Source organism: Silurus meridionalis, chromosome 10, assembly GCF_014805685.1.
Source record: "Silurus meridionalis isolate SWU-2019-XX chromosome 10, ASM1480568v1, whole genome shotgun sequence".
Lineage (NCBI taxonomy): Eukaryota > Metazoa > Chordata > Actinopteri > Siluriformes > Siluridae > Silurus > Silurus meridionalis.
Genome location: NC_060893.1, coordinates 10,562,584 through 10,589,559, shown reverse-complemented (window position 1 = coordinate 10,589,559; position 26,976 = coordinate 10,562,584). Strand labels below are relative to the sequence as shown.

The 26,976-nt window shown below is 37.9% G+C and overlaps 1 protein-coding gene across 3 annotated transcripts in view; it reads left to right on the top strand.

Moving 5' to 3' along the window:
- Positions 1-26,976, top strand: part of tmem266 (transmembrane protein 266) — a 47,410-nt gene that overhangs the window by 10,061 nt on the left and 10,373 nt on the right. The window contains exons 3-7 of one of the 3 annotated variants that reach the window (XM_046860316.1): positions 5,259-5,447; positions 20,076-20,230; positions 21,959-22,032; positions 22,658-22,714; positions 23,994-24,132. In XM_046860316.1, coding sequence (XP_046716272.1) covers positions 5,259-5,447; positions 20,076-20,230; positions 21,959-22,032; positions 22,658-22,714; positions 23,994-24,132 — 614 coding nt within the window. The remainder of the gene's footprint in view (positions 1-5,258; positions 5,448-20,075; positions 20,231-21,958; positions 22,033-22,657; positions 22,715-23,993; positions 24,133-26,976) is intronic. The other 2 variants (XM_046860318.1, XM_046860317.1) reach the window with 2 other exon arrangements.

Here is a 26,976-nt window from a genome sequence, read left to right as displayed (position 1 = left end):
TATGAGGAACTCTAACGCAATTGCAAATATAGCATAAGTGATAATAGGCACTTGTTATATGGACATTACACTACATTACACAATAAAAAATTAATAATAAATATGGTGCGTTGTAATTTTATTGCATACAAAATGCAATTATTAATAAATTGCTGTGGAATAACTGGAATGAATCACCTTGGAACATGCTGTAGGGAAATACATCAACTTTGGTTTAATAACTGTAAATCAACTACATGTTGGACCACATCACTGTTTGTTTTTTCTTGTAAAACAAACAACAATTTTTTATTCCTTATGTAGTACATATAGCCCATCATTACATAATATGTTTGACCGGCTTTTAACATTTTACACTGTTGAATTCTTCTGTAGTTTATCCCTGAGTTGAGGTTTTTGAGTGTTTTGTGGTAGTTTTCACAAGCCGACTGTGACAGTCATATATAAACTGTGCAAAAGTGATTGTTCTATGGGGACAATCATTCTCCCAGAACCTTGGAATGAATTACATGCTGTTTGCTTTCTGTTTATATATTTATTAATAACCTCTATATGCTGTTGAAACCTTAAAGCTTATTATATCCAAAGCTTATATTCAAAGCATGTTGCAACTGATACTAGCCTTAGTAACTGTCATGATTTTTTTTTCTGGACATGAACATTTTGAACACTGGCAATGCATTAAAAATCCCATAGTAATTAATGAGGTACATTTGTTCACTATATTGTATTAAATAAAATCTTTATGTGGTCCGGAAAGGGAATTGGTCATCTTTACCTGATTTTACCCATCGCCATTTCGTGCAGTATTTTACTGTACAGTATCTCATGCACCCTTATTATTTTTGCAGCATTTATAAAAGGTGGAAAGTGAGTGTTTGCTGTGTGTGCACTTTAAAGTTAAAACCTGTGAAAAATTGCATCCTTGGTGAGCAGGGTTGGAATTTAGCTCCCGCTGGGGTTCTTTATTTTTTTCTTTCTATCGATTGTCTTCTGCTGATTAATGGCAGTGGGCTGTAAACTCACTAGGGTCAGATAGTTGTTTGTTTAAGTTCGGGCAGATATGAGAATGAGCATTATTAAGGAAGGTGTGCAGCTTGGAAACTGGTTTTATTTATATTATTTGTCAGGCCAGAATCTATAATGTGCTTATATATCTTATAGATCTTGCTACAGCACATTGATCGGGGTCTGCTTACCTTTTCAGAAGTGCTTTTTTTTTTTTCTAAAAGAAAACCGTAATCGTAAAGCTCTGGATAAGGGCATCTGCCAAATACTATAAATGTAAATCATTTACAATTTATCTATACAACTGAGCAATTGAGGTTTAAGAACCTTTCTAAAGAGCCCAGCAGTGGCAGTCTGGTGCTACTGGGATTTAAACTGAAGACTTTTTGATCAGCCGTCCTTCATCATAACCACTGCACTAACACTTTGCTTATCAGAATGACTTATGTATTCATATATAGCTCTAAATATGTAGCCTATATAATATATTTAATGAGAGCTAATACATCTCTTTTGCCCGTCTTGTAGAGTTAAGACTAGCATCTAACTGTCTTCCCACCAGTGCCATTAAAATGGCATCAAGCCAGTATCCTGACCTCAAAAGGACTCGACAGTCTTAACCATTTGCATATGATAATTTGGAAATGTGATTTTGTAACTCTGAGCAGTCTGTGTGTGTCGGGTATGATTAAAGCTTTGCCAGTGATCAGTAGGGAGGAGTGCAAAGTGTGCATATACCATCAGGGTGGAGGGCAGCAGGCATGCTGAGGCTGCTGTTTCCCAGACGTGGAGGTCAGTTGAGCAGAGGATATGAGTGCTTCAGCCAGAACATTGCTCTTTAGAGAGGAATATCCTGCTGCCTGAATCACTACACAGTCCTACATTATCCTGCAGTACTGCTTTCATTCTTGTCTTTTTAGTAGCAGAGCATTGTCCGTCTCCTTTTGCCATACATAGTCATTGCTTTCTCTTATATCTAATCCTGTACAAGTTGTATAGAGTTTTTATCCAATCATAAAACTGTTGCATCATTTTTTTTTTTTTGCATGTTTAAAGATATTTATGGAATGGTGAAAAAGAGTTGCCTTCACACTTCTTTCCTTATAAATCACATAGGGCAGTGCAAATAAGAGCACAACCTTTAAAAATAGTGTGTTAAAGAGAAATTAGTCATAATGCATATACAGTTAGAGACTTTTGACTATGACTGCATTAACATTTCAATGTGGGTCAAATGCAAAACACAACCATACACTGCATCTCTCTCTCTCTCTCTCTCTCTCTCTCTCTCTCTCTCTCTCTTTTTTTTTTAACTTTAAATGCAAAAGACATTTCACCTCTTCCTTCCATATCTGTAGCATACAGCATGACTTCCTTTTGTTCCTCCTTACTTTTAATCAGTCCTCTCTCCTTTATTTTCACACAGTCATTATTGATGTCTTGTTTTTGACTGGGACATGGGCCAGGCCCCAGTTCCTGCTCCTGCTCCTGCTCCTGCTCCAGCCTGCTTCCTCTGTCCTTGATTGATCCTTTTAAGTATTGCAAATATATATTCATTATGAGCACAGTACAGACATGTAGGATTATGATTGTAATTACAATGGGGGTTTCTCTGAAAGTGAAGGAATATAAGATGTCATAGTGCTCACCTTAGGAAAGCAAAAGGAATGCAATAATTTACAAATCTCATAAACTTATATTTTATTCACAATATGATATAAATAAAATATAAAATGTTGAAAGTGAGACATTTTGAAATGTCTTAAATATTGGCTCATTTTGGATTTCATGAGATCTACACATTCCAAAAAAGTTGGTGCAGGTAGCAATAAGAGGCCGGAAAATTTAAATGTACATATAAGAAACAGCTGGAGGACCAATTTGCAACTTATTAGGTCAATTGGCAACATGATTGGGTATAAAAAGAGCCTCTCAGAGTGGCAGTGTCTCTTAGAAGTCAAGATGGGCAGAGGATCACCAATTCCCCAAATGCTGTGGTAAAAAATAGTGGAGCAATATCAGAAAGGAGTTTCTCAGAGAAAAATTGCAGAGATTAAAGTTATCATCATCTACAGTGCATAATATCATCCAAAGATTCAGAGAATCTGGAACAATCTCTGTGCGTATGGGTCAAGGCCGGAAAACCATACTGAATGCCCGTGATCTTCGGGCCCTTAGACGGCACTGCATCACATATAGGAATGCTACTGTAATGGAAATCACAACATGGGCTCAGGAATACTTCCAGAAAACATTGTCGGTGAACACAATCCACCGTGCCATTCGCCGTTGCCGGCTTAAACTCTATAGGTAAAAAAAAAAGCCATATCTAATAATAATCCAGAAGCGCAAGCGTTTTCTCTGGGCCAAGGCTCATTTAAAATGGACTGTGGCAAAGTGGAAAACTGTTCTGTGGTCAGACGAATCAAAAAAGTTCTTTTTGGAAAACTGGGATGCCATGTCATCCGGACTAAAGAGGATAAGGACAACCTAAGTTATTATCAGCGCTTAGTTCAGAAGCCTGTATCTCTGATGGTATGGGGTTGTATGAGTGCGTGTGGACTTACACATCTGGAAAGACACCATCAATGCTGAAAGGTATATCCAAGTTCTAGAACAACATATGCTCCCATCCAGACATCGTCTCTTCCAGGGAAGACCTTGCATTTTCCAACATGACAATGCCAGACCACATACTGCATCAATTACGACATCATGTCGGGTACTGTAATGGCCAGCCTGCAGTCCAGTTATTTCACCCATAGAAAACATTTGGCGCATTATAAAAAGGAAGATGCGACAAAGAAGACCTAAGACAGTTGAGGAGCTAGAAGCCTTTATTTGACAAGAATGGGACAACATTCCTATTCCTAAACTTGAGCAACTTGTCTCCTCAGTCCCCAGACGTTTGCAGACTGTTAAAAAAAGAAGAGGGGATGCCACAATGTGGTAAACATGGCCTTATCCCAACTTTTTTGAGATGTGTTGATGCCATGAAATTAAAAATCAACTTATTTTTCCCTTAAAATGATACATTTTCTCAGTTTAAACATTTGATATGTCATCTATGTTGTATTCTGATAAAAATATTGAAATTTGAAACTTCCACATCATTGCATTCTGTTTTTATTCACAATTTGTTCAGTGTCCCAATTTTTTTGGAATCAGGTTTCTATATATGACCTTTCGATCCAGAGTCCAATGCCTTAATCACTGAGCTATTTTATAGTCTAGTGTATTTGATATCTCATCACATGATGTTTGTGGACTAATTGGATTAATGGAATGTTATGCTAATAATGGATTTTCGAGACTGCAAATATACATTTAGTCAATTATCAAGCCACATGCATCATTATAAAAAGGTGCACCAGATTAATATAAGCCTTTTCAAAAAATTTTTTACCTTTAAAATGTTCCTATTTTTACTTCAATCCTGGTGAAAACGTGTGCAATTTTAACAAGGGATTGGACTTTTTGCTGTGTCACAATTGAGTTATTTAGACATTCCCAAATTTTAGTGAATCATCAAACATTGTGTCGCTTTTTTCCTATAGCTTTAATTCTGTTCTTGGTCTGCTTTCTGCCTCCTGTTACACTGTAATGCACAAAAATGTGTTTCATTAAATGGGGTTGTACTACTCAAGCCGTGTGATTCAGCTTGTTTTCTTATCCCAGGTTTCATGTACAGTTGAAATAAGGCACACTCCTCATCCTTGACTTTTTCTGAATGTGTATTCCCACTATAAGATGTGATTTATTATTCATGTTATTTGTGTAGAAATGTGCATTTTTCATTTACTGGCCCCAGGAATGTTATTTATCTGTGCATTTATGGTTTTCCTCATTAGTTTCATGAAGTGTTGCTGTCATATGCAGTGGTATGTTACTGCATTGCTAGTCAGTGATGATATACTGATGCAATTCTACTTTCACTCATGCAGTGTCTGTGTCCTGTCTGAAATTTTCCACTCTGTTGGTGGTCAGAGTCAAATTAATGCTGTTTTTGCTTTTCTTTCCCTGAACTTTTTCTTTGGACATCATAGTTACACATCAACTTTATTGCTTTTAACTGCTTTTATTATTAGTCATTATTAGTGTATGATTTGGTGTATTGTAGGATGTTTGATGACTAATGTGGATATGACTGCTCAAGTCAGTAGGTCTCTGGTTTCATCTTTGGAGGACAAGTGTACTTCAGCGCTCTTTTGCAGCACTCTGGTGTGTGACTGAGCCCCATGTGTGTGCAGGCCATCTCAGCCGACTGCAGCACCCGACCTGGAAGTGATCTCCCAGCAGGTGGACGATGAAGGCCAGTGCATGGCTCCAGTGCAGTTGGTCAGCTTTGCTTACAGAGATCTCCCTCTGGCTGCACTTGACATCTCCCTGGCTGGCTCTCAGCTCATCTCCAACCTTGATGAAGAGGAAAATAGAGAAGGGTAGGAGAATATCCCATCACCATTTACCTTACATCACACACACATATGCATAAATTGTATAGTAATCAATTCACAAAAGCTGACACAGAAAATGTGTGTTCATTATGCGAACCCACTATAACCCACTGTGGCTCACAAGATTCATGTTGAACATCAGAGTCAGAACATATATGGAAAATATTCCAAAAGTATTTATCATAATTTTAGGTCGGTTAGGCCTATTCAGAACCTAATAAAGAAAAACCATCCAAAAAAACAGGAGTAACAACATACTACACAATTCATACCCAGATCATCGATACTGACTTTTACATGGTATTCCTGGAATTTATTGACTGTTTGGCTTGATAAAAGACAAAAGAGTGCTGTGTAAACTGCATTTCACTATCACTGCATAGTAATGGACTGATTACAATCTTAGTTTCACTGAACCCCAAATAGAAACTCCAGCAGGATGTTTGCTATAATGTTTCAGAACAAGATTGCACTAATATTGAGTTGAGAAACAATGTCATTCGTTGTTTCCTTAGCCAACGTGATGCCTGAATTTGGACAATCAAATGTATTGTGATACCACCCATTGTATATTTTTAATATAGATTACAGTAAATATTTCATCAACTGAATATTAATATATTAACTGAAAAGTCTTGAAAGTGTGTAGCATTTAAGAATTATAGCTCAGGGCAGAAAATCTCCCAGTCATCTTATTTGACACAATTACACTGTATAACAAAAATATCGCAGGGTTAATTCGCAGATATATTGCAAATGATTGATTCTGTGAGTCACTACTCAGCAAATCAATTTGAAGTATTATACAGCTGCCATCAATTTAAATAAGAACACCTGTACACCTGCTCATTTATGCAGTTATCCATTCAGCTTATCATGTGGCACAGAATCACCCAAAATGAAAGATAATAAAAGTCTTTCGCTGTTCTGTTTGTATGAGTCTGTACCCATGATAGCCTCAGATTCTTCTTTATGGTTGACAGGAGTGAAACCTAGTATGGTCTTCTGCTGCTGCTCATATCTTCCACAAAAACATTTTGATGTTTTGTGTATGTTTTCAGATGCTTTTCTTTCCCACCACAGTTGTAAATAGTAATTATTTAAGTTACTATATCTTTCCTGGCAGCAAATTCAGCCATTTTCCTCTGACCTCACTTATCAATGTGTTTCTACTCATAAAACTGTCACACTCACTGTTTTTTGTTTTTTCACACAATCCTGTGTAAACTCAAGACTGATGAGTGTGAAAAATCCCGGGAGATCAGCAGTTTCTAAAACACACAAACCGGTCTGGCACCAAAGTCACAAATCTTTTATTTTTTTTGATGGGAACTACAACTGAAGCTTTTGTCCTGTATCTGCCTGACTTTATGCTTCATCCTGCTGCCAAACGATTGGCTGACTGCATAACTGCATAAATGATCAGTTGTACAGGTTTTTCTTTTAAAGTGGACGCAATCGTAAATAAATGCATTTTATGCATGTATTTAAATAACAGGAACATGTCATGCTTTATTAATTACGTAGCATAACATTAACGGTAATCTATTTCAGATTTTATTTTCAAAGTACATCAGAATATAAACAGACAGTCCTCATTTATCATTTATAACTCAATGCAACTCTTGACATCTTAGATAATTCCTTATTTGTATGCTCAAGTATTGTTTTAATTGACTCAAGGTGCATGGTGTTCTGGAGAATTAAACATATCCACCTCTTATGTCTTAACAGCAATGTGAAATTTTCTCATAATAATTAACTGTTAGCAGGAGGGCTCTGCCATTTCACATCATTGTTTGACATACTCTAATGCTTCTATAATATTTTGCTGTGAGTATATTATATTGTTTGACACTGAGCTAATGATGAAGCTTGGCAGCTCTGTCCTATTAAATCTCTGCAGGAAAACACTGAACATTTTCATAGGTTAGTGCATTGGAAGTATACTGCAAGGAAATCCTTTGATGTAAATCAATATGTGTGTGGCATATATATGTGATATTAAGATTTAAAGAGGGCAGTGGCATTGTTCTTTGATGTCCGCAAGATAAATGCATATAGATTAAAAACTTGTGCACCCGAAAACTCATCATCAGTAATACAACTTGGCATAAGGTATTTCAGGCCTTTCACCATCAGACATCCTTATTCAGGCAACCAAGCCATAGTTAATCAAGCCGAAGGTTCACTTCTTTTGATTCATGACCACCTATAGGTAGTTTCAGCTGCATATTGAGTACATGCTAATGACCCTATTGGCTTTAGTGATGCCTCATCATTCTGTAGACCTTGCATGTGGACTTGTAATTTAATAAGCTCACACCTCTCTTGTCACTCATTTCTGCCACACTGATCTATGATGTCAGCATAATTAAACCTCTGCCACTCATAGGTATTCTGCCATCCTATCCTCCAAGGACTGGTAAGTTCCAAAAAAAACCACCTGCATCAACAGACACGAGAATCAAATTTTGCTTCCCCAAGTCCTGTGTTGCTATAAAGGCTTTGAAGGTGGTTCTGGAACGGTTTTCACCAGCTTTGACAAAAGTAATAGTATTCTTTACAGGCTTTTAAAGTGGCTAATTCCCTACAGGTGCACTATAACCCTGGTTCTGGAGCCAGGAATCAATCTCTCTCCACCAGAATAGGTCAGAAAAAACATCACAGACCCTTAGAAAAAGAATCAGATGTAATGGGTCTCAAGCCTCCAGTTGTCAGATCATGATAACTTCTACACTATTGCTTGCACTTGTCCATGTGTTTTCATCCTATGTATCCTGCAAGTTTTTTATTACGTTGACTACCACTTATTCTTTCTCTTCTTCCTCCTCTGGGACTACCTGCTATCAAGGCCCATTTTCCAATGATTACCATTCACACAAGCTGCCTGTGCCTCAACTGAGAGAGTGCATTCTTCCTATACTCTCCACCTTCTTCCTGTCTTCACCACCATGCCAGCATGTACAGACTTTTAATGAATGATTGCATCTCTTAAAGCAATTCTTTATTTATGTGTAATATTTATTTATTTTCTTAAAGCATGTTAACAAACCTTTACAGTGGAACTGAGAACGCATGTAGTTATGAAAATGAAAAATGTAGGTCTTGATTTATCAGTTTAACTATCATGATCAATATGATGATCATTTTGAAAGTTTGTTTTTTTACGTATTAAATTGTGATGCCCAAAAATTAAGAATTTGCGTCAGTGTGCAACTGGCAATTGACTTTTTTTATAAATGTATTTATATACTGTATGTTTTTAGGATTTCAGTAAGCAGATCTACTTTAGCATTTTTAACCTGTCTTGATTTTTATTATTGTAATGAATCCCAAATTGGCAGACCCCAATTTATGAAAAATAGAGTAGCACACTATCTTCTGTGTATGTCTTTATGTAGCATCCATTTTTTCAGACCTGCTGTTCTGTCACTAATACAAAAATGACAGAAATATAAAGAGTAGAATGTCATTTTTCCACTCTACCCTGTGAATCTTTCACACCTTTTCTATGCCATGATGTGTTGAGTTTAGTGAGTCTGTGTCACTGTGCAGTGTGAGGGTTATGTACTTAGTTGCTGGCCTTTTGGTCTGTCTGTGCTGTCCGGTCTTGGCAGTGTGAGTCATGCTGGACAGGCACTGTGCAATGCTCTGCTTCATGCTGGGGAAGTAGACAAACACCATAAGCTTAATTACGGCAAGCGTCACAGCATCCACAGGCCGCACCTACCTGTGTGTGTGTGTGTGTGTGTGTGTGTGTGTGTGTGTGTGTGTGTGTGTGTATGCATACGTGCGTGTGCATGTGCGTGTGCAAGACCAGATGGCCTATGCACGCTCCTAGGAATATTGAAGTGTTTGTGTGTATGGATGTGTGTGTGTTTGTGTGTGTGTGTGTCTGCTCCCATATGATGGACTGTTGTCCCATTTAGGGCTGACTTGACTTTTACTTCAAATCAATGTCACAAATTTGTGACACTGGTTATATGATTTGCATAAAAACGGACACTCTTCTTCAATTCCCGGCATTGTTTGTTTGCAGACCACCTCGATTTCAGGGTCTGTATTAACTAGCATGTTGTATAATTTATCTCTGTACAAAATGTTTACTGTGTTCAGTTCTTCAGTAAATTTGGCATCAGCAGTAGCACAACATCTTTGTTTTAAACCTTTGATTTGTCTGTATTTAAACTAACAATCTGCATCAGTCAGAAATGTTTTTAGAACTTTTAAACACTAGCAATTTCCACAAAACCTGACTCACACTGCTGCAGCTGTGGCACTAAATTCTTATTTACTAATAGCAGTTTTAATTATAGTGCATAATTGTAAACACATTCTCAATAACACAGTGTAAACTGCTGTACTCATTTATGTTTTCAAGTCTATGTGAACTGAACAATCCTACTGAGCATTAAATCTAGAAGTTTGTTGATCTGAGACCTGTTCTTTACCCTGAACAACCTTTACAAACATTCTGTTGTGGTGCAGAGCTGTGTGTGGCAGAGGTCTGGTGCTAGTTGGTCACAATGGGTGGCTGTGTGGGAAGATGGCTGTTCTATCTAACTTCAGGGTGTGCATCCAGATCTCACAGAACTGAGTGCAAGGGTAGAGATGCCAATCTTTGGGTTATTCATAGTGTGTTTTGGCAGCAGGGCTTCCTGACCCTAGCATTGTGCAAAGCTTGACATAAGGGGGTGTATATACAGTCCCCACTGAAGGTATTGGAATGGCAATGCTGATTCTGTTGTTTTTGCTGTACAATGAAGATTTGGATTTGGGATCAAAATATGACTATGAGATCAGATAGAACAGAATTTCAGTTTTCAACTTATGATATTTATACCTCAGTGTGAACTTTTCATTTGAACCTATCATATCCAAAATGTGATAATAAATTATTGGAACATGTGACTGATAGCCCTGAGGCTACAGTTTTGCATTTTAGAACTACATTTGTTGTTAAAAAGTATAAACCCATATGATATGCATAGAAACATACAAAAAGAAACCTGTGGCATAGTAACAACCATACATCATACAGGTCCACCAGGTATCACAATCCACCATTTAAAGAAAATTAGGATTACTACTACTTTTCTATTTGGACACTAATTAAAAAAAATTCAGCTGTTCTCATTTTTATTTATTTTTTATTTTTTAAATATAAGATGCAGCTGAACTGGGCACAAGGTAAATCTCTAAATCCCAACATGCAGGATCCAAATTGGCCACAATCACCATTAACTAAATATTCCGATCACTTTCTTGCTACAAGTAGTAATTTACAATGGTAAGTATTTCATTTTGTTATTTACTCTAGCATGAGTAGCTTATTCATCAAGCATGATAATCAGAATAAATTGCATTTGGTGCTGTTTAGTTTATTGTGTTAAATATTGCAGGCTGCTTTGATTGCATTCAGGCCCAATGCCTCACTTGGCCACTCAATAAAGGTGACATTTTGGTGTAGGTAAGGGTTTGTTATTATTCATGGAGTTTTTCTTGGACTTTTCCTGCTGAAAGGGCGAAATGTCCTGGAAACTTACGCATAATTGAAAACATCTGGTTGACTGCGAGGCAGATCTATCTCAATTTTCTTTGCATTAAAAGCCAATTTCTCTCAGAAAGAGCAGACCCGAATTCTTAGCACCTTTATTTGGTGCTGCTCTGTGTGGTTCAGTGACTGTAAAGAATTTTCCGTGATAAAGTAAGTAGAAAAGATTAGTTTATGCAAGCTGTTTGCTTTCAGTGTTTGATCAGTTTCAGTTATGAAGATCAGCATGGTGCAATCTCAATTAGTGCATAAAGACTACTCTTTACCTGTTCACCAGTCTTCTGTGAGGATTGCATTGTGAAAGCAACATCTTCATTCCACAAACCACTGAGGATTTCACCCCACTGACCCATTATTTACAGTGGTTTAAAGAGGTAATGCATAAATACTTTTTTACTGGTTTCAGCTTTCTGTGATGAGTTTGCGAGAGTAATGGTGTTTAGTGGCATGTCTAATAAAGAACCTCTCAAATGTAAAATTGATTAGCTGTTATAGCAGCAGCAGAAGCACATTCAGCACATATATTGCTTAGTCTGTAGTCGCTTTTCTGTATCTTTCTGTACCATGTTTGCTGAACTGTCGAGGTTTGTAAGTGGTTATGACACCAGGATGAACTCCACATTTATCACTGTTTCTCTTTCCTTGTCTTGTCACTTTACTCTTAAATCTTAAAACTTAAATCCTATCCAAAAGCAAGCTAGCGGATATTATCTTTGTTCTTTTCTAAAACCGGAATCATATTTTGTATTATTTGTATTGGTTGAGTTCAATAAATCTTGCTTTAGATTTTTAACATTCTCATTCAACACTCATTGTCCATCATACTTTACTCATTACACCTCTTGGTATTGCATTCAATGTATGTAAAATAATAATGTTAAAAATAATCTTTAATTTGTTCAATCTTTCCAATCTACAGTAGTTTCAACTACTAAAACAAGATTTCTATGTGAAAGTGTTTAAATCTATATTATTATCTGCACTAGTTTAAAAATATGTTTATAGCATAAAGTCGCAGGCAGTTTTATAGCACGCTGTGGATCTGGAAAGCATCTGGTGAATGCAAATAAATGTAAATGCATGTCTTCACTTCTGTGGTTATGCAATGCATAGACCTTGAAAATCATTTAGATTGTTCTTCCAATACATTTCGGAAAAAAACAAAGATACGTTTTACTTGGACGCTTATTAGATTTTAATTTACACATATTTTACCTTAGTTTAAAGCCCCACAAAGAACTGCATTGCTCCCAATGAGCTAGTTTAAAAATGAAATGTGCACTTGTACAGTTACAGCCCTGGAGGGTTTAAGAAGAAATCGCAATCTTTCAATGACGAAACTTCAGCTTTTCTCCAACTGTTTTCAGTCCCAGTGGTAGGAATACCTTGCTTTTGACATTTTAGTGTTTTCCCTATTCTCTAATGTCCCTAAATCAGCTCATAAAGCTCTTGCTAATTAGCTGACCAGTCTGTCATAGAGATTCACAGGACTTGACTTGATCAACCCCTACTCTAGTCTTGTCATTTTATTTTCATTAATCCTGGGGTCAGAGAGACAGTGTGAATTAGTCAGGTTTCTAATATGTAGAAACCATAAGGCCATGTAATTATCAGAGCATGAAAAAATAATTAGAATTGGATGTATTTAATAAACGATTATTATTAATGCAAATACAGTATTGTGACGTGCTTTATATATAAATCATGATTTTAAAGGGGCAGGAAAGTTTTTTTTTTTTTTAATTATCTCTATCGAGCTGTTGGGAGACTTAATAGGTATGCCAGAGCAGTAATCAACTGTGAGCTCCTGCGGTTGATGAAACCTACTGCGGCTTGACCAGGTCCATTTTTCAGACTTCCGGTGAGATTGAATTTTTTTTCCAGTCAGCAGTAATTCTATTAATGTTTTAGGTCTGGTTACTGATTACTTGTTTACTGTTTTGGAAGAAGAAAAGCTGAAGGCTGTGCGGGAAATGAGCAAGCAGTTAATTTAGTTAACACCTATAGCTCTTTCTGCTGCTTCCTAAGTGGAGATCTTGAAGTTTATTAACACTTTACCTTAAGCAACACTAAACTAATATTATTTGCATCATGTTAAATGCAAAACAGAGAAGGTTATTAACACTGTTAGTCCATATTTGTTATACACAAACCTGCATCAGATGATGTTTAGTGCAATCCTGAGCTCAGTGTCATTGCATAGAGATTCTTATATTTTTTCCATGTCCTTGTGGGTTTATACTTGGTTCTCCAGTTTCTGCCCAGCTTCCAAAAAAACTGTAAATAAATGTCTGTGTGTGCATTGTGTTTGCCATGGACTGCAGTCATTGTTCCAGAATCGATTCCAGATCTGCCATGGCCCTGACCAAGTTAAAATGATTACTGTAGATGAAGTAAACAATTATATAAGTACAGTGGAACCCGGTTATCTCGACCTCGGTTATCTCGACAACCCTATTAAGTCGACGTTTTTGAAGTGGAATCGGGGGTAAACCGCGATGCGCTTTGGGAAGAAAAGTGCAGCCGTTGAGAGAGTGCCGGTGGGAAGACACGTACCGGGATACGCATGCGCGATAACAACGACCGCCGTGAACCAACATATACCAACAATAACGGACGGTGAGAGTGTGGAAGTTTAAATAGGAGCTGGTGATGATGATAAACGAGCACCATATGTGCGCGATTGAAGCCGGGAGCTTCAGAGAAAGCGGCCGAGAAAGCACCTGACACGCTGAAGGGGGCCGAAGGGGGCGTGGCAGGTGGATTCCTGACAAATAAACATGTACTGTATGTATTTTTATAGCATGCCTTCATCAAACAAATCACGGCAACGCTGTTGTGTAAAAAAAAACCTTCAAAAACACGTGCATGCACATTCTCATTTATTAACGCACATCATGTACATAAAGAAATTTCAAGCACGTTAATATATTGCCGCCATTTTGATTTTCGTTTATCTCGATCATCGGTTACCTCGATGCTTTTTGGCGACCCCCTAGGACATCGACATAACCGGGTTCCACTGTAATATGAATGAATCAAATTACTTAAGTAATTAATAATAGTTTACCTTGCTAAGTTTATAAATACACTGTATTGCCTTAAGAAATGTAATCAAATATGTAGACACTTTACAAGCTCAATCCTTATTTATTGCTTTTTTGTTTACTAAACTAAAAGCTTGTTTTCCCATCAGGTAAAGGAATGATCAGCCTCAGGCTGTAAGGTTCTGCAAATGGAACCTTGAGGCAGTACTAAGCTTGTTTTTGTTTGTCCCTGATGTTTTATGTTATGTTATCTGCAAATTACTTGTCTACAAATTTGGCCCTGAGATTTCTCATTTATCACTTAGCCAGTGAGACCTTCATATGTCAGCATGACGGCACCAAGCAGATTCACATGCCTTTCCCTACTTCATAGTGGAATTATAACGGATGGTCAGTTCTGGAAGCACATTACATCTGTCTGCTACTGAGCTTCTACTCTCCGCTGATTGCCTCTGATGTGGCAGCCGTTTAATCTCCCTGTAACAAAATCAGTGGATCTGCTGACAATGCTGATCCTCATACACCTGTCCACAGCCCAGTCATTTCCTACTGTTAGATTCATGTCTATAATAACTGTTAAAAAACAACAATGTGAAGAAAATGAAAAAAGAGCAAGAAAATTAGAGCAAATGGAGGCTTTGCAACTGAGAGGTTGCTTTGAGGATGGTGGGAGTTATGTATTTGCACACTGTATACGATAAATAAGCTTATTATGGGTTATTATGGTTATTATGGTGTGGAAGCATAGTGGGTGTGCCAGAAGATATGTGACTAGAAAATAATGTGTTTCAATTTTTCTGCACTTATGCAACCTACTGACTAACGCCTTATTGTAATTTACATTGAGATTCTGTGTTTTATGCGCTGTCCTATGATTTGGTTTATAGTGCCCACATTATGTGTCTTTTTTTTCACCCCATTTGCTTATACGTCACACAGATTCTGATTCAGGGTCGCCAGCCACATTTAACTTTTCGTGTCCCATTTCTGCAACAAAGTCCACTTGTATCCTCACGTTGCTATAAAACTGTGTCACCCTTCCTCACTTGAGCCATCTGTGATGTCTGAGGCCTGATAACTTCACATGATGTAGACTTATCCATCAGCTCCTGAAATCAGAGCAGTGATCTAAGTTGCAGAAAAAACCTGCCATTCCCAAATCAGTGTGATCTGCCAAGGCTCCTGCTCTTCATCTTTCTCTTTTTCTCTCTGCCCTAATCAGAGTCTCATCTCTCCATAAATACTGCAGCAGGCCGTTAAGGCCGCTTGTGTGAAATGAAGTTTCTATCTATCCCCAATCCATCACACTCTCCCTTTTTTCAATGGTTTTATTAAATTGTATTCTTTTACTCGTGCTGGAGGGCACTGGTTAAAATGAATTATTAAACCGTATACATTCAGACACTTACTTTAATACTGAATCCTGCATGACCATCTCTCTCTCTCGCTCTCTCTCTCTCTCTCTCTCTCTCTCTCTCTCTCTCACTTCTTGTTTAATCATTCATTGCTTTCCTTTTTCAGATAAATCCATTTTCACATAAACACCATTTATAATAAACTAGATTTTTTTTGTCAATAAAGATTTGATACGATTGTGATAATTTTTTATCGACATTATTTTCTCAGGCACCATTCTCAGTTTAGACCATTTAAAATTAAGTTGATTTGTGCCTAAAAGTGTGCACTCCCTTGGTGTCTGTGTATAAAAATGGCGTACATCTATTTTACAGTTTATCAATGACACAATAATTCATGTTCTTTCAACGGTACTATGCTGTTCGAACATGGCATAAATATTAAAGTCAGCACGTATGCTTATTAGCAAGCTCAAAAGTTTGCCTTCCCATTGAAATGCTTGACTTAATTTGTTTGCTCCTCATTATAGAAGACTAATGACTTAGCAGTGAACACGTGGAACATTCAATATAGCTCAAACACATGAGCAGTTTCCTGTGAGGGGTTAAGAATGAACCTGTGAGCTTTAAAGAAACAATACTATACAATAAAAATATTGACCTTTCAGAGAGCTGGAGAAGCGTTTGAAGGCTGTGTACTATATATGGATTAGCATTACCAGCAGCAAAGGTAGAAACACATATGAAGAAAATCATTGGGGAATAAACTGCAAAACACAAAATTCCCTAACAAAAAACCCACAGATTTATTGCATTTCAAAAATAACATATTGATTGTCTCACTATTCATATCTGTTTGACTTTCTGATCATTGTTGTTGCTTGTGATAGTAAAGGAGCATCTGGTAAAAATAAACTTTGCATATCTTAATGTCAACTTAAAAGCCTGGTATTTTATTACTAATAAAATAGTCGTAGTCTAAAGCCAATATTATTTGTGGCCATATTTATATTACAGCATTCTACTGGGATTATTTATTAGCAGTATTTAATGTATGGATAAATAAAACATTACATCTCATTGCTCAATATAGCAGTGACCATGTAGTTTATTAATACAGGATAATACTATAGCTGAAATAAAACTGGCCACTGTTTAGTTTCTGACAACCCCTAAAGCTTTTGTGTATCTTAAATATTGAAGTCACTCTCCTGTTGTGTACTGTTATGAATTTCTTGAAGAAGTGAAGCATTCACTGATATGTCGTGTGTGCATCCCTCAGAGTAGATGTTGAGGGCACAATTCAAAGCTGGACTCGCTTAAGATAAGCAAGTGAACAGTAACACCAAACAATGGTCAGACCAGGAGTCAATCTAAAAGGGTTAGAATAAAATCTTTTTGTTTTTGTCAGTCAAAAAAGGCCGTTGATGGAACGCAGCTGTGAATCCAAGCTTGACTGTATGGTAGTGTCCATTCACTGTCCTAAAGTCTCTCTTAAACTTCCTAATTTATTTTTGAGTTTAATTTACACCAATGCTGTAGGTGACTGAGACAGTGAGCCAAGGTACAGCTCCTGGACTCGTGTTTAAGCTTTGAGGTCACCTTAGACGGTGAAACCAATACCACAGTTCCTGTCAGAATTAGACTCATAATGTGTCCTGTAGCCCATAATGCCTCTCACCTCTGCAGAACCTTGGACAGGCTTTTTATTTTCTGTTCTAAATAGTGCACATGATTTAGTTTAACATGACAATGGGATGCTAAATAAAGAACAAAAAAAAATAAAAATGTGCCTGGTTTACTTTAGTAGGATTTAAAAAAAAAATTATTTTCAGTTCAGAATGTTTTTGGTTGTGGTGTACAGTCATTTACAACTGTGCAATCTGCCATTCTCTTGCAAATAATTTAAATAAAAATACTTTTGAAATAAGATTGAAGCATAATTAATGTAAATTGTGCACGTAAATTGTGCACGTTTTTTTTTTTGCTACATTAAACTAGATTGAGCTCACATTGCGTGCACAAATTAAAGGAAAATCTTTTCATGGCATCTCTATAGCTCTTTATAGTCCTCCTACCCCTATCTCTGTGTGTCACACACACACACACACACACACACACACACACACACACACACACACACACACACACACACATTTACTATAGTAGTTAACAATAACAAGCAAATAGATTGGAAGTTGTAAAATGTTACCTACAAATCATTCCTATTGTCATACTATGCCAGAGGACTGTTGCATTTTGGGTAGGAGATTCAGGTCTTGTTGCAGGTGCAGGTCTGCAGTTCTGGGATTTTGGGATGGGTTAGACTAGAACTAGAGAAGGAAAAAAGCCTGAATGTCCTGCCCTATCAAAATCTATGGTCCTGCTTCTATCTTCAGGCTTTAGTCTGTTTGGTCATGAGGCTAATGAGGCTCTGTTTAAGCCTCTTGACATATTTGAAGTTCCATAATTTCTCTTTGTGTTGTTGTGCTGCTGGGATTCTCCTGGTACTGTGGTCTCTGGATAAATCAGCTTGACCTACCCGCTCTTCAGCTCAACACTGACATTTAATCCTCTATTATGCTTTATTTTCACCTAAATCGCACCTGAAACGCCTTTTTTTGGTCTTACAGTCATATTGGTGGGACAAGGAGAAGATTCGAAAAATTAGATCTGGAATAGGTTTGACGGATCAGCTATTATTCTTATTCTTGTTAAGCAAAACTGCTACTCAGATCATGCAAAGGGGAGCAGTCCTGTGAATCCCCAGCTGTACTTTAAAAATGACTGAATCAGTGCAGAATCAGCTGATCACAGAACAACCTGCAGACTATCAAGGGATTTGGAGTGTGCACTTTGGGAAGAGCAAAGCACTACAAAGTGCTAAGGTGCTATAATCAGGCAGCGTCTCTGAGCCTCCCGGTCTGCTCGTGTGTCTTATCTGTCCTTCTCGCTTGCACAGCACAAGGGCAAAGACTGAAGCATGTAAGCATTGTCTGGCTAATCAAACGTAGGCAACGTCATGCTGTTAAGCAATCATCTTTTTTGGCTTCTTCTGAGGGTTGGAGTCTGTTTCTTCCAGATGGTGTGTGTGTATGAGTGTATATGTGTGTGTGTATGGACAGGGACACCGGATGAGGTTAGACAGGCTCCACGAATGGGCAACTTTGATCCTGCCAAGATCAGGATCCGCTCCCATGGAAAGGGACAGCATGTATGGTACAAGCTTGGAGCTTGCACTGGAACATACTACGCAAATGTTCGTTCTCCATATGATATGTTATATTCGGCACAGTCGGTGTTTAATTGAAAGGAAAAGATCAAAGCGGAACCGATTCCAGAAAGCTCCTGGACGCATTTCTTTTTTCACCTGGCCTATAGCAAACGGATTCTCTAGATTGTTCCTGCAATCAAGAAATGCAGATAATAACATATGTTCTTCATAATGAATATCCCAGTGTTTCCTCTAAATGTGCCAAAACAGAGATTGTTGATGGCAGCAATACAGCAGCAGACGGTAGAAAGAGTAGAAAGAGAGAGAAAAACAGTAAGTGTAAGAGAGAATGAGGAGATATGAGAGTGACAGGAATGCATACTGCATAGAAGTGAAAAAGGCCATCAATGGGGCAATTCAATTAGCCAGTTTTTTATAGGCAGGAAGAAAAGAGTAGAGAGAGAGAGAGAGAGAGAGAGAGAGAGAGAGAGAGAACAACGACTGCACAAGTGATTAATCATATAGAACCCCGTTTAGCACGAGGTCCCACAAAAAAAAATTGTGACAGTGTATGAGTACTTCAGATAAATGAGGAAGGAACCAATTAAAGCCAGAGTAGAAGAGGGGTTGCTTAGTTTCATTTATTATAGAAGTAATTGCATCTGTGCCATAAGACATTTCACAATGATTGCAAGTTTCTGTTTGTTTTTCGATTTGTTATATGTATGTATTCTGTAAACAGAAAGGTACAAACCTTTGCATTGGTAACAACAACAACCAAAAACATGTAAATAACAGGATACGAATGAGGAGAGTAATGAATACTTTTCATTATTAGTATTAGTATTTGTACTTCTAAACAAACATCTGTAAATCCTCATTCCAAAGATTCTTATACCTTGCAGCATGTATGTTCTTTTTTGGTTAACTTCAGTTTTGTCCTTAAGGAATTGTTTGTATTTGACAGGGTAGGGATGTGTGATTTTACATGCACAGGAGGATCTTTGTTCCTAGAGAGAACAGAAATGTATATGTAATTTCTGCACACCATTTGCCCCCTTTGCCCTCACATCATTTGCATGTAAATTAAAAAACGATTCTGTAAGATTACAATGTAACAATCTGCATAGATTAAAGGAGATATGATGACTTACATTATACTCTCTCTCTCTCTCTCTCTCTCTCTTTCTCTCTCTCTCTATTACTCTATTTTTCTCTCTTTCTCCTCTTTCTCTCTCTCTCTCTCTCTCTCTCTATATATATATATATATATATATATATATATATATATATATATATATATATATTTCTTTCTTTCTTGCTCTCTCTTTCTCTCTCTCTCTCTCTCTCTGTTATTCTATTTCTCTCTCTCTCTCTCTCTCTCTCTCTCTCTCTCTCTCTCTCTGTTATTCCATTTCTCTCTCTCTTTCTATCTCTCAGGTCTAACTGGCTGAAGCCATGTTGTGGGAGGAGGGCCGCTCTTTGGCAGGTCTGCTTGCTGAGTGCAGGTTTTAACTGTTTGCTAGTGGCGTGTGTTATTCTGGTGGTGGTGCTGCTGACTCTGGAGCTGCTCATCGACACCCGGCTGCTGCAGTGTGAGTACCAGATCATCCAGACAAACTTACCAAAGGACAGAACTGAAGCCCCCAGAATACATAGACAGTCTTAGACATGTCTGTAATTGCAGCACTATTAAGGTGTTAAAAAACAAAAGCAATTCATGCAAAATGTGGAATATCTGTCAAAAGAAAAAAGTTACAGTAATAATTATGTACTAATTAGCAGCAAAGCCTTAATTAACCTTTATCACCGTTTTTTAACGCATGGCAGTGGCGAAAGATTTGCTGCCCCAGTATTTTTTGGAAAGCGCTTTACATAAAGGCATGTTTTATGTATTTGATTGACATGAAAACTTACAACCACTATAAATCATTAGCTTTCTTGTTATTGATGGCTAGTCTAGACCTTGGAAAATGCAGCCCAAGTGTTTTCGCGTGTGGCATTATTCCCTCATGCCACAGTGTGCTGAACTAATCTACATGATCTGACGCCAGATACATTTTCTTCTTCATTACAAGTGGCCCAATCACCAGCACATAGCCTAGAGCACAGCACAAGGCTATAGCAAAGATGACAGCAACCATAAGTCAGCCTCTATCTCAGTGTCCTGTCTAGCCTTTTAAAAGTGCTGCTAGATAGATTTAGGAGACACAAGTGAGAGGAAGACAAATGCAGAGCCAAAGATTAGCAGAGGAGTAGATGGTGGGACAGCAGTGCAACTGCCTGGATTAACGGATGGAGGGAGTTGAATGGACTGATGGATAGATCAGCGAATGAGATAAACAAAGACAGATGGGCTAGGAGGTGGTGCATGAAGAAAAGGTAACGCAGAAGGGAGACAGCTGAATGCAGCACAGTGATTATCCATAATTGGGCTGATAAATAGACAAGCAAGCAGGGGTAAAGCGCAGAGAGTGAGCTCAGCCGGCCCTGTGGGAGTGGATGGGTGTATCTGAATAGCATAAATACCTGACATGCTTTCAATTCAGACGACTAACTTAATGGGAACCAAAGCCTTTGATGTCATCTGAATAGCAGGCAGTTACACGTGGGAAATTTTTTTCAACCCCTGAAGTGTTCACTGAAGTATGAGGAAACAGTGTTCATGTGAACTTCATTCATTAATTACTGCGGCCTCATGTGACGCAATGAATTTGCGATAATGGACACCGCAGTTATTGATACAGATTCTCTTTTTTTAAACCTGTTTCCTGAATGAACTGTAACATGTACAACGATCAGACGTAACTTTATGACCTCTGTCAGGTGACATGATTAACACTGATTATCTCTTCATCATGGCAGCTAGTAGTGGATGGGATATATCAGGCAGCAAGTGAACATTTTGTTCTCAAATTTGATGTGTTAGAAGCAGGAAAAATGGGCAAGCGTAAGGTGTTTAACAAGGGGAAAATTGTGATGGCTAGACGACAGAGGGGTCAGAGCATCTCCAAAACTGCAGCTCTTGTGGGGGTTTCCCCCGTCTGCACTGGTCAGTATTCATCAAAAGTGCTCCAAGGAAGAAACAGTGGTGAACCAGCGACAGGGTCATGGGTGGCCAAGGCTCGTTGGGGAGTGAAGGCTGGTCCGTGTGGTCCGATCCAACAAAGTTAATGATGTTAATGTTCGATAGTTGAGCAATAGGCAAGTGGTCATAATGTTATGCCTGATCTGCGGCCATAATGTTATACCTGATACTTGTACATAACTGAATTTTATTTATTCTAATTAAGTGCATTTTTTGTTGTTTTTCATATTCTCAGTTACCAATGCTTCCCAGTTTGCTGCCATTATTCACTGGATCAGCCTGGTCATTCTCTCCATTTTCTTCACTGAGGTGTGTATCTGCTTGTGGATTTGCAGAAATGGCTGAAATGCTCAATTAAAATTGAGTCCTTATTAGCTATCAGATTCCCACATACAGAATTAAATCAATTGCCGTAGTTTTATAAAATTATACACCGCTGATGATTTATGAACTGGATTTTGCAAGGAGTGGAAGAAAATCACATTTTAAGTCTGAACTCTGTATTGCTGGGGTGTTAATATTCCTAGTACTCATTCCCCTTGTGGATGCAGTGGTGATTTGAATAACCTTTGCTGCGGAATAGCCTCAGCTGCGTCTCCTATTCCTTTTCATTTAGTATTATGCTATGCCGTCAGAAATTCGTCCTCAAACTCATTATCTAGCTCTTCTGCACTGACCGGACTCGAAGTGTGCGTGTGTGTGTTTCTTTGCTTTATGGATTCTCCTCTAAAGTACATCTTATGCTTTTCTGTTCTTTTTCATTTGGACCAAACAGCTTCTTTATAAAGTGCATGGGAATGTGATGCCTGTTCAAAAATTATTTTAGACTTCTCTTCCAGTTTCTGTTTGGTGTTTCTCTGTGACCTTTGCCCTGCCCCCCTCCCTCCCCCTCCCTTTCTCTCTCGCTCTCTCTCTGTTCGGCCTTTCCTCTCAGACTGTCTTCAGGATTGTGGTGCTGGGGATATGGGATTACATAGAGAACAAAGTTGAGGTAAGCTCCTCAGGGACTCATTAACATTAGGCAAGGGAGACAGAGAGAGGTAATGAGGCAGGAGACTTTCTCTCTTTCTGCTGCAGTGTCATGCTCTCAATGTCACAGCTGTGTTGTAGCAGCACCGCTGTTCTCAGTGTTCATACCGGCTTCATACTGTTCACCAATCAGCTTCTCTTTCTGTTCCATGAACAAACTCTATAAGTTGCCAGATGGAAGAATATATACTTTAGCACATCTAACAGCAGCACATCATTAAATGTTCATAATTAAATTGGTTTTTCTCTCTACAATTGCTTACAGTGTTTAGAAAGCCAGTTATCATCCCATAGCTGGTGGATGCAGTGTTATGCATCTTATTATCAATATTAACCAGATAACAACAAAAACAGTGTTATTTTTATCATTGGGGGAATCCCAGCGATTCTACAGCCATCCATGGCTTGGAGTCAAGAGACCAAAATTGGCAGTGTTTTCTGGTAGGAGGTCTGGCATTAGTCTTTCTCATCAATCAAAGCAACACTTAACAATCATTAGTGTCTGTATGCTCATGTATGGTAGCTGGTAGTCATGTTTTTAATTATGTTTTCCTATTTAACCTGACACGGAATGTAATTTTTGATGAGTATAGGCAAATCTGTTTTTGTTCAATCTGTCAACTATTTTTATCGTCATCTAAGATCATTTAAAACATAAACTTATACATTAGGATGATGTTACATTATTTACACATAGTAATCGTATGTTGTTTTTTGTTTACTACATTTGCATCAAATAAAATTTTATGGTTGCACTGTGGGTAGTGTAGCTGCTTCACCCCTCCAAGGTCTGGGCTTATTATCTGAGCAAAGTTTTAATTCTTCTTGGGTCTACATCTATTTCTCAAAAATAGACTGGTAGGTGAATTCTCAGCCTTGATATTAATGAATGTGAATGTGACAGCCTGATCATGACATTCAGAGTGTATTCCTGCCTCCCAGTGTGCCCAGGTAGACTTCAGATCGTCTGTGACCCTCACCAGTATAAACAATTTACTGATGAATGATTAATTATTCAAGTTCTTATTTGTGGAGTCTAGAAAGCAGACAGGAATATAACTTACCTACATGTGCAGGTTTAAAAACCTAATATATTCTTATGCTCATCATAAATGTATATGAGAGTCAACGAAAATCCATATTAAATACTGTGTGTGTGTGTGTGTGTGTGTGTGTGTGTGTGTGTGTGTGTGTGTGTGTGTGTGTGTGTGTTTGTGTGTGTGTTTGTGTGTTGGCTGTAGGTGTTTGATGGTGCTGTGATTGTGCTCTCGTTGGCCCCAATGGTTGCCTCCACCGTTGCTAATGGACCCAGCAGCCCCTGGGATGCCATTAGTCTCATAATCACCCTTCGCATATGGAGGGTCAAGAGGATTATTGATGGTAAGCAGAACCCCTGCACTGCACTTGTTTTGCTTACATGCTTATTTTTTAGTTATTGTATTACCTTGCTTTCTCGTTTTTGCTTCTTTCTTTGTTTCGACTGTTCCAAATGCACATAGTTTTACATAATTACACACATTTACATCGGGAATTGGTCAAATGGATGCCATTAAATATGCTATGTGATAGTATCATGTTTGGGAGGAAAATCCTTTTCAGGAAACTCCAAAGTGCTAATCAGAAGAAGTGATTTGCAAAAACAAGTGCTTATTGTGTCAGCTAGTCATTATAACTCTATTTCCCTTTCAATCAATAGGTCCTTTTCAAGCAGAGAAACCAGGATGCATTTGATTAAAATTCATGCTGACCTCTCCTGTCTACAGCGCTTAAGCACAGCTCCTATTAATGCAGGCGTTTGCAAGGTCACTCTTGTTTCCCTCCCACGACTCAATTTCCGATCTGCTCAGTCCAGGCTGTCGATCAGTAGAACAGGAAGTCGAGTAAACTTCTACTTCCTGCAAGATTTATTGCTGTGCATACAAAACGAGTCTTTTTGGGATAAATTACATTGTGTCCCAGAGAAAATACTAAAAATCTGGTTTTAACGCTTTCTGCTGTTTTATTTACTTCCAAGTTCTGACTTATACATTAGTATATTAATCTGCTATAATGGTGTTAAACATTTTATTGCTTATTTGTTCATTCTTGTAGAGGATAATAGTTTTTTTTATTTAGGACGTTTATATCAACTTTTTGTGAATTGCTTCTATTCTGCACCAGTGTGTGTTTCAGTCAGCAGTGTGTAAATACCAATTTCTGTAAATGCCTGCTTAGTTACACATTTGAGTTATTGGATCTGTTAGAGAGTGTGTACTCAGCAGAAAGTGTGTGTAAAAAGATTAATATTGTCACCAGTTCTTTACAAGAGCATGCAACTCTTGCAGTGTTTATTTTCAGGTAGTTTCCCCAAACACACACACACACACACACACACACACACACACACACACACACACACACAGTCTTGTTTTACTTATTTATAAGGGTAGTTGTGGGGTGTGTCTTTTTATACAGTTAGCAATTCCAAAAAAAGGACCAGTTGGTGTTACCAGACTATTAAAATTGTTTTGTATTGTTTGTTTCACAGCATCATTGAGACATTTGGTCCCAACAAAGAGCTTAATACATACCCACACAATGGCCACTGATCAGACAACAAACAAGATTTTCAATTCAATCCAATTCGAATGTATGTGTATAGCACTTTTAACATTAGATATTGTCCCAAAGCAGCTTTACAGAGATAAGTAGGGTATTCCTACTACTAACTATAAAAAAGTATAATTTTTTTTTTGCCTTTTTTAAATTTAAACTCCAATTTTCTCAAATAATATTGTGCAGAAAGATGTGCTGCAAAAGCTGCTGTTGGCTTTAAAATGCATGATTCAGAACTTTGTGTGAGGTCTTCACTGGAACGCCCCCCTGTGGCGCTCCCTCTGAATTCATATGCGAATACCGGATGAGCCACAGGTGTAGAGTTATAAATATACACGCAGACATTTCAGCTGAGAGTTCAGCTCCATGTCAGCAGATTATCAGGACTGTTTTCAGACATTTTACTGAAATACTCTGTTCTGTTACGTGGAAAAGAAAATCTCTAATAAAATGTGATAGAAAAACGGAAATGGTGTAAAAACACGGTGATGCTCTGAATTCTCTGTTTTTGTGATCAACATTACCTTGAGAATGCACTCTGGGGATGAAGGGTACTGTGTTATTTTAGTTTTATTCACTGACATAGAAACATTGTATTGCTTCTTTACATATGTGACAATTTAAAAACTTACACTTATTGTACCACCCTAATCAAATGTACACCTTTTCTTTCCTCAGATTGTTGTACTGTAAGTATTTTTTGAAGGAAAGAATTAGTATTTAGTATTTTTATTGATGAATCATATCTGAAAGGATAAACTATCTGAGTTTCTCCAGAGGGACAAACCTGATTTCTACTGATTTCTGAAAATCTGTGGTCATTTCCAACAGGATAATAAGGCGTTTGACATGGACAATGTATAAATCTAGCACCCTAAAGCATCCTTCAGGACAGTTTTTTTTTTTTTTTGTCTTTGCTCTGGCAGATCCCTCGAAGATCCTATGAAAGTGAAAACATTACCCATAGAAACAAACCTTAAGGAATCTCCATATTTTTAGTGTAATGTTCATACAATTATGTTTGCACCATGTTTATACTTATAAAAATGTACAGTACAAAGTAAACACTTGTTAGAAGTCTATCGAAGTTGTATGGTGAGGTAAATGTTAGCTATAACAAAACATTTGATAGTGATGGCACTGAAAAGATCCAAACCAAGTGCACAATTTGATTTGCTATGTTATTGTTGCTGTATAGTTTTTTAGATCAGTACTATTATTTACAGTGACGCTGCTGTACAGCTGAAAAATACAGAGGCAGGTTGATTCTATAGAAGATGCTTGGAGCATTCAGGACATAAACAGTCACTTTAGGCTCAGTATTATGACTCTAATGATTACAGTCTAATTGAGATACATGATGGAGTAACATGATGGTGCTCAGCTGGTACAGTCACATTTCGGAGCAGTGGGAATGAGTCTGGCGTAAACTCTGATAGAGCCGTTCAGTCCAAGCAGCAGAGAGCAGGCACAGTGTGAGTCTGTCCACAGCCACAGTCTTTTTGTGTTTTGCTCTGCTTGCTGGGTGTAAATGTTTCTTAGTGGATAAAAAGAGCAATCTAGAGTGTCAGGGCATCCAGATAAAAGTTGCTTCTCAGTGGACAGTGTTACCTGCAGCACTGGGGCCTG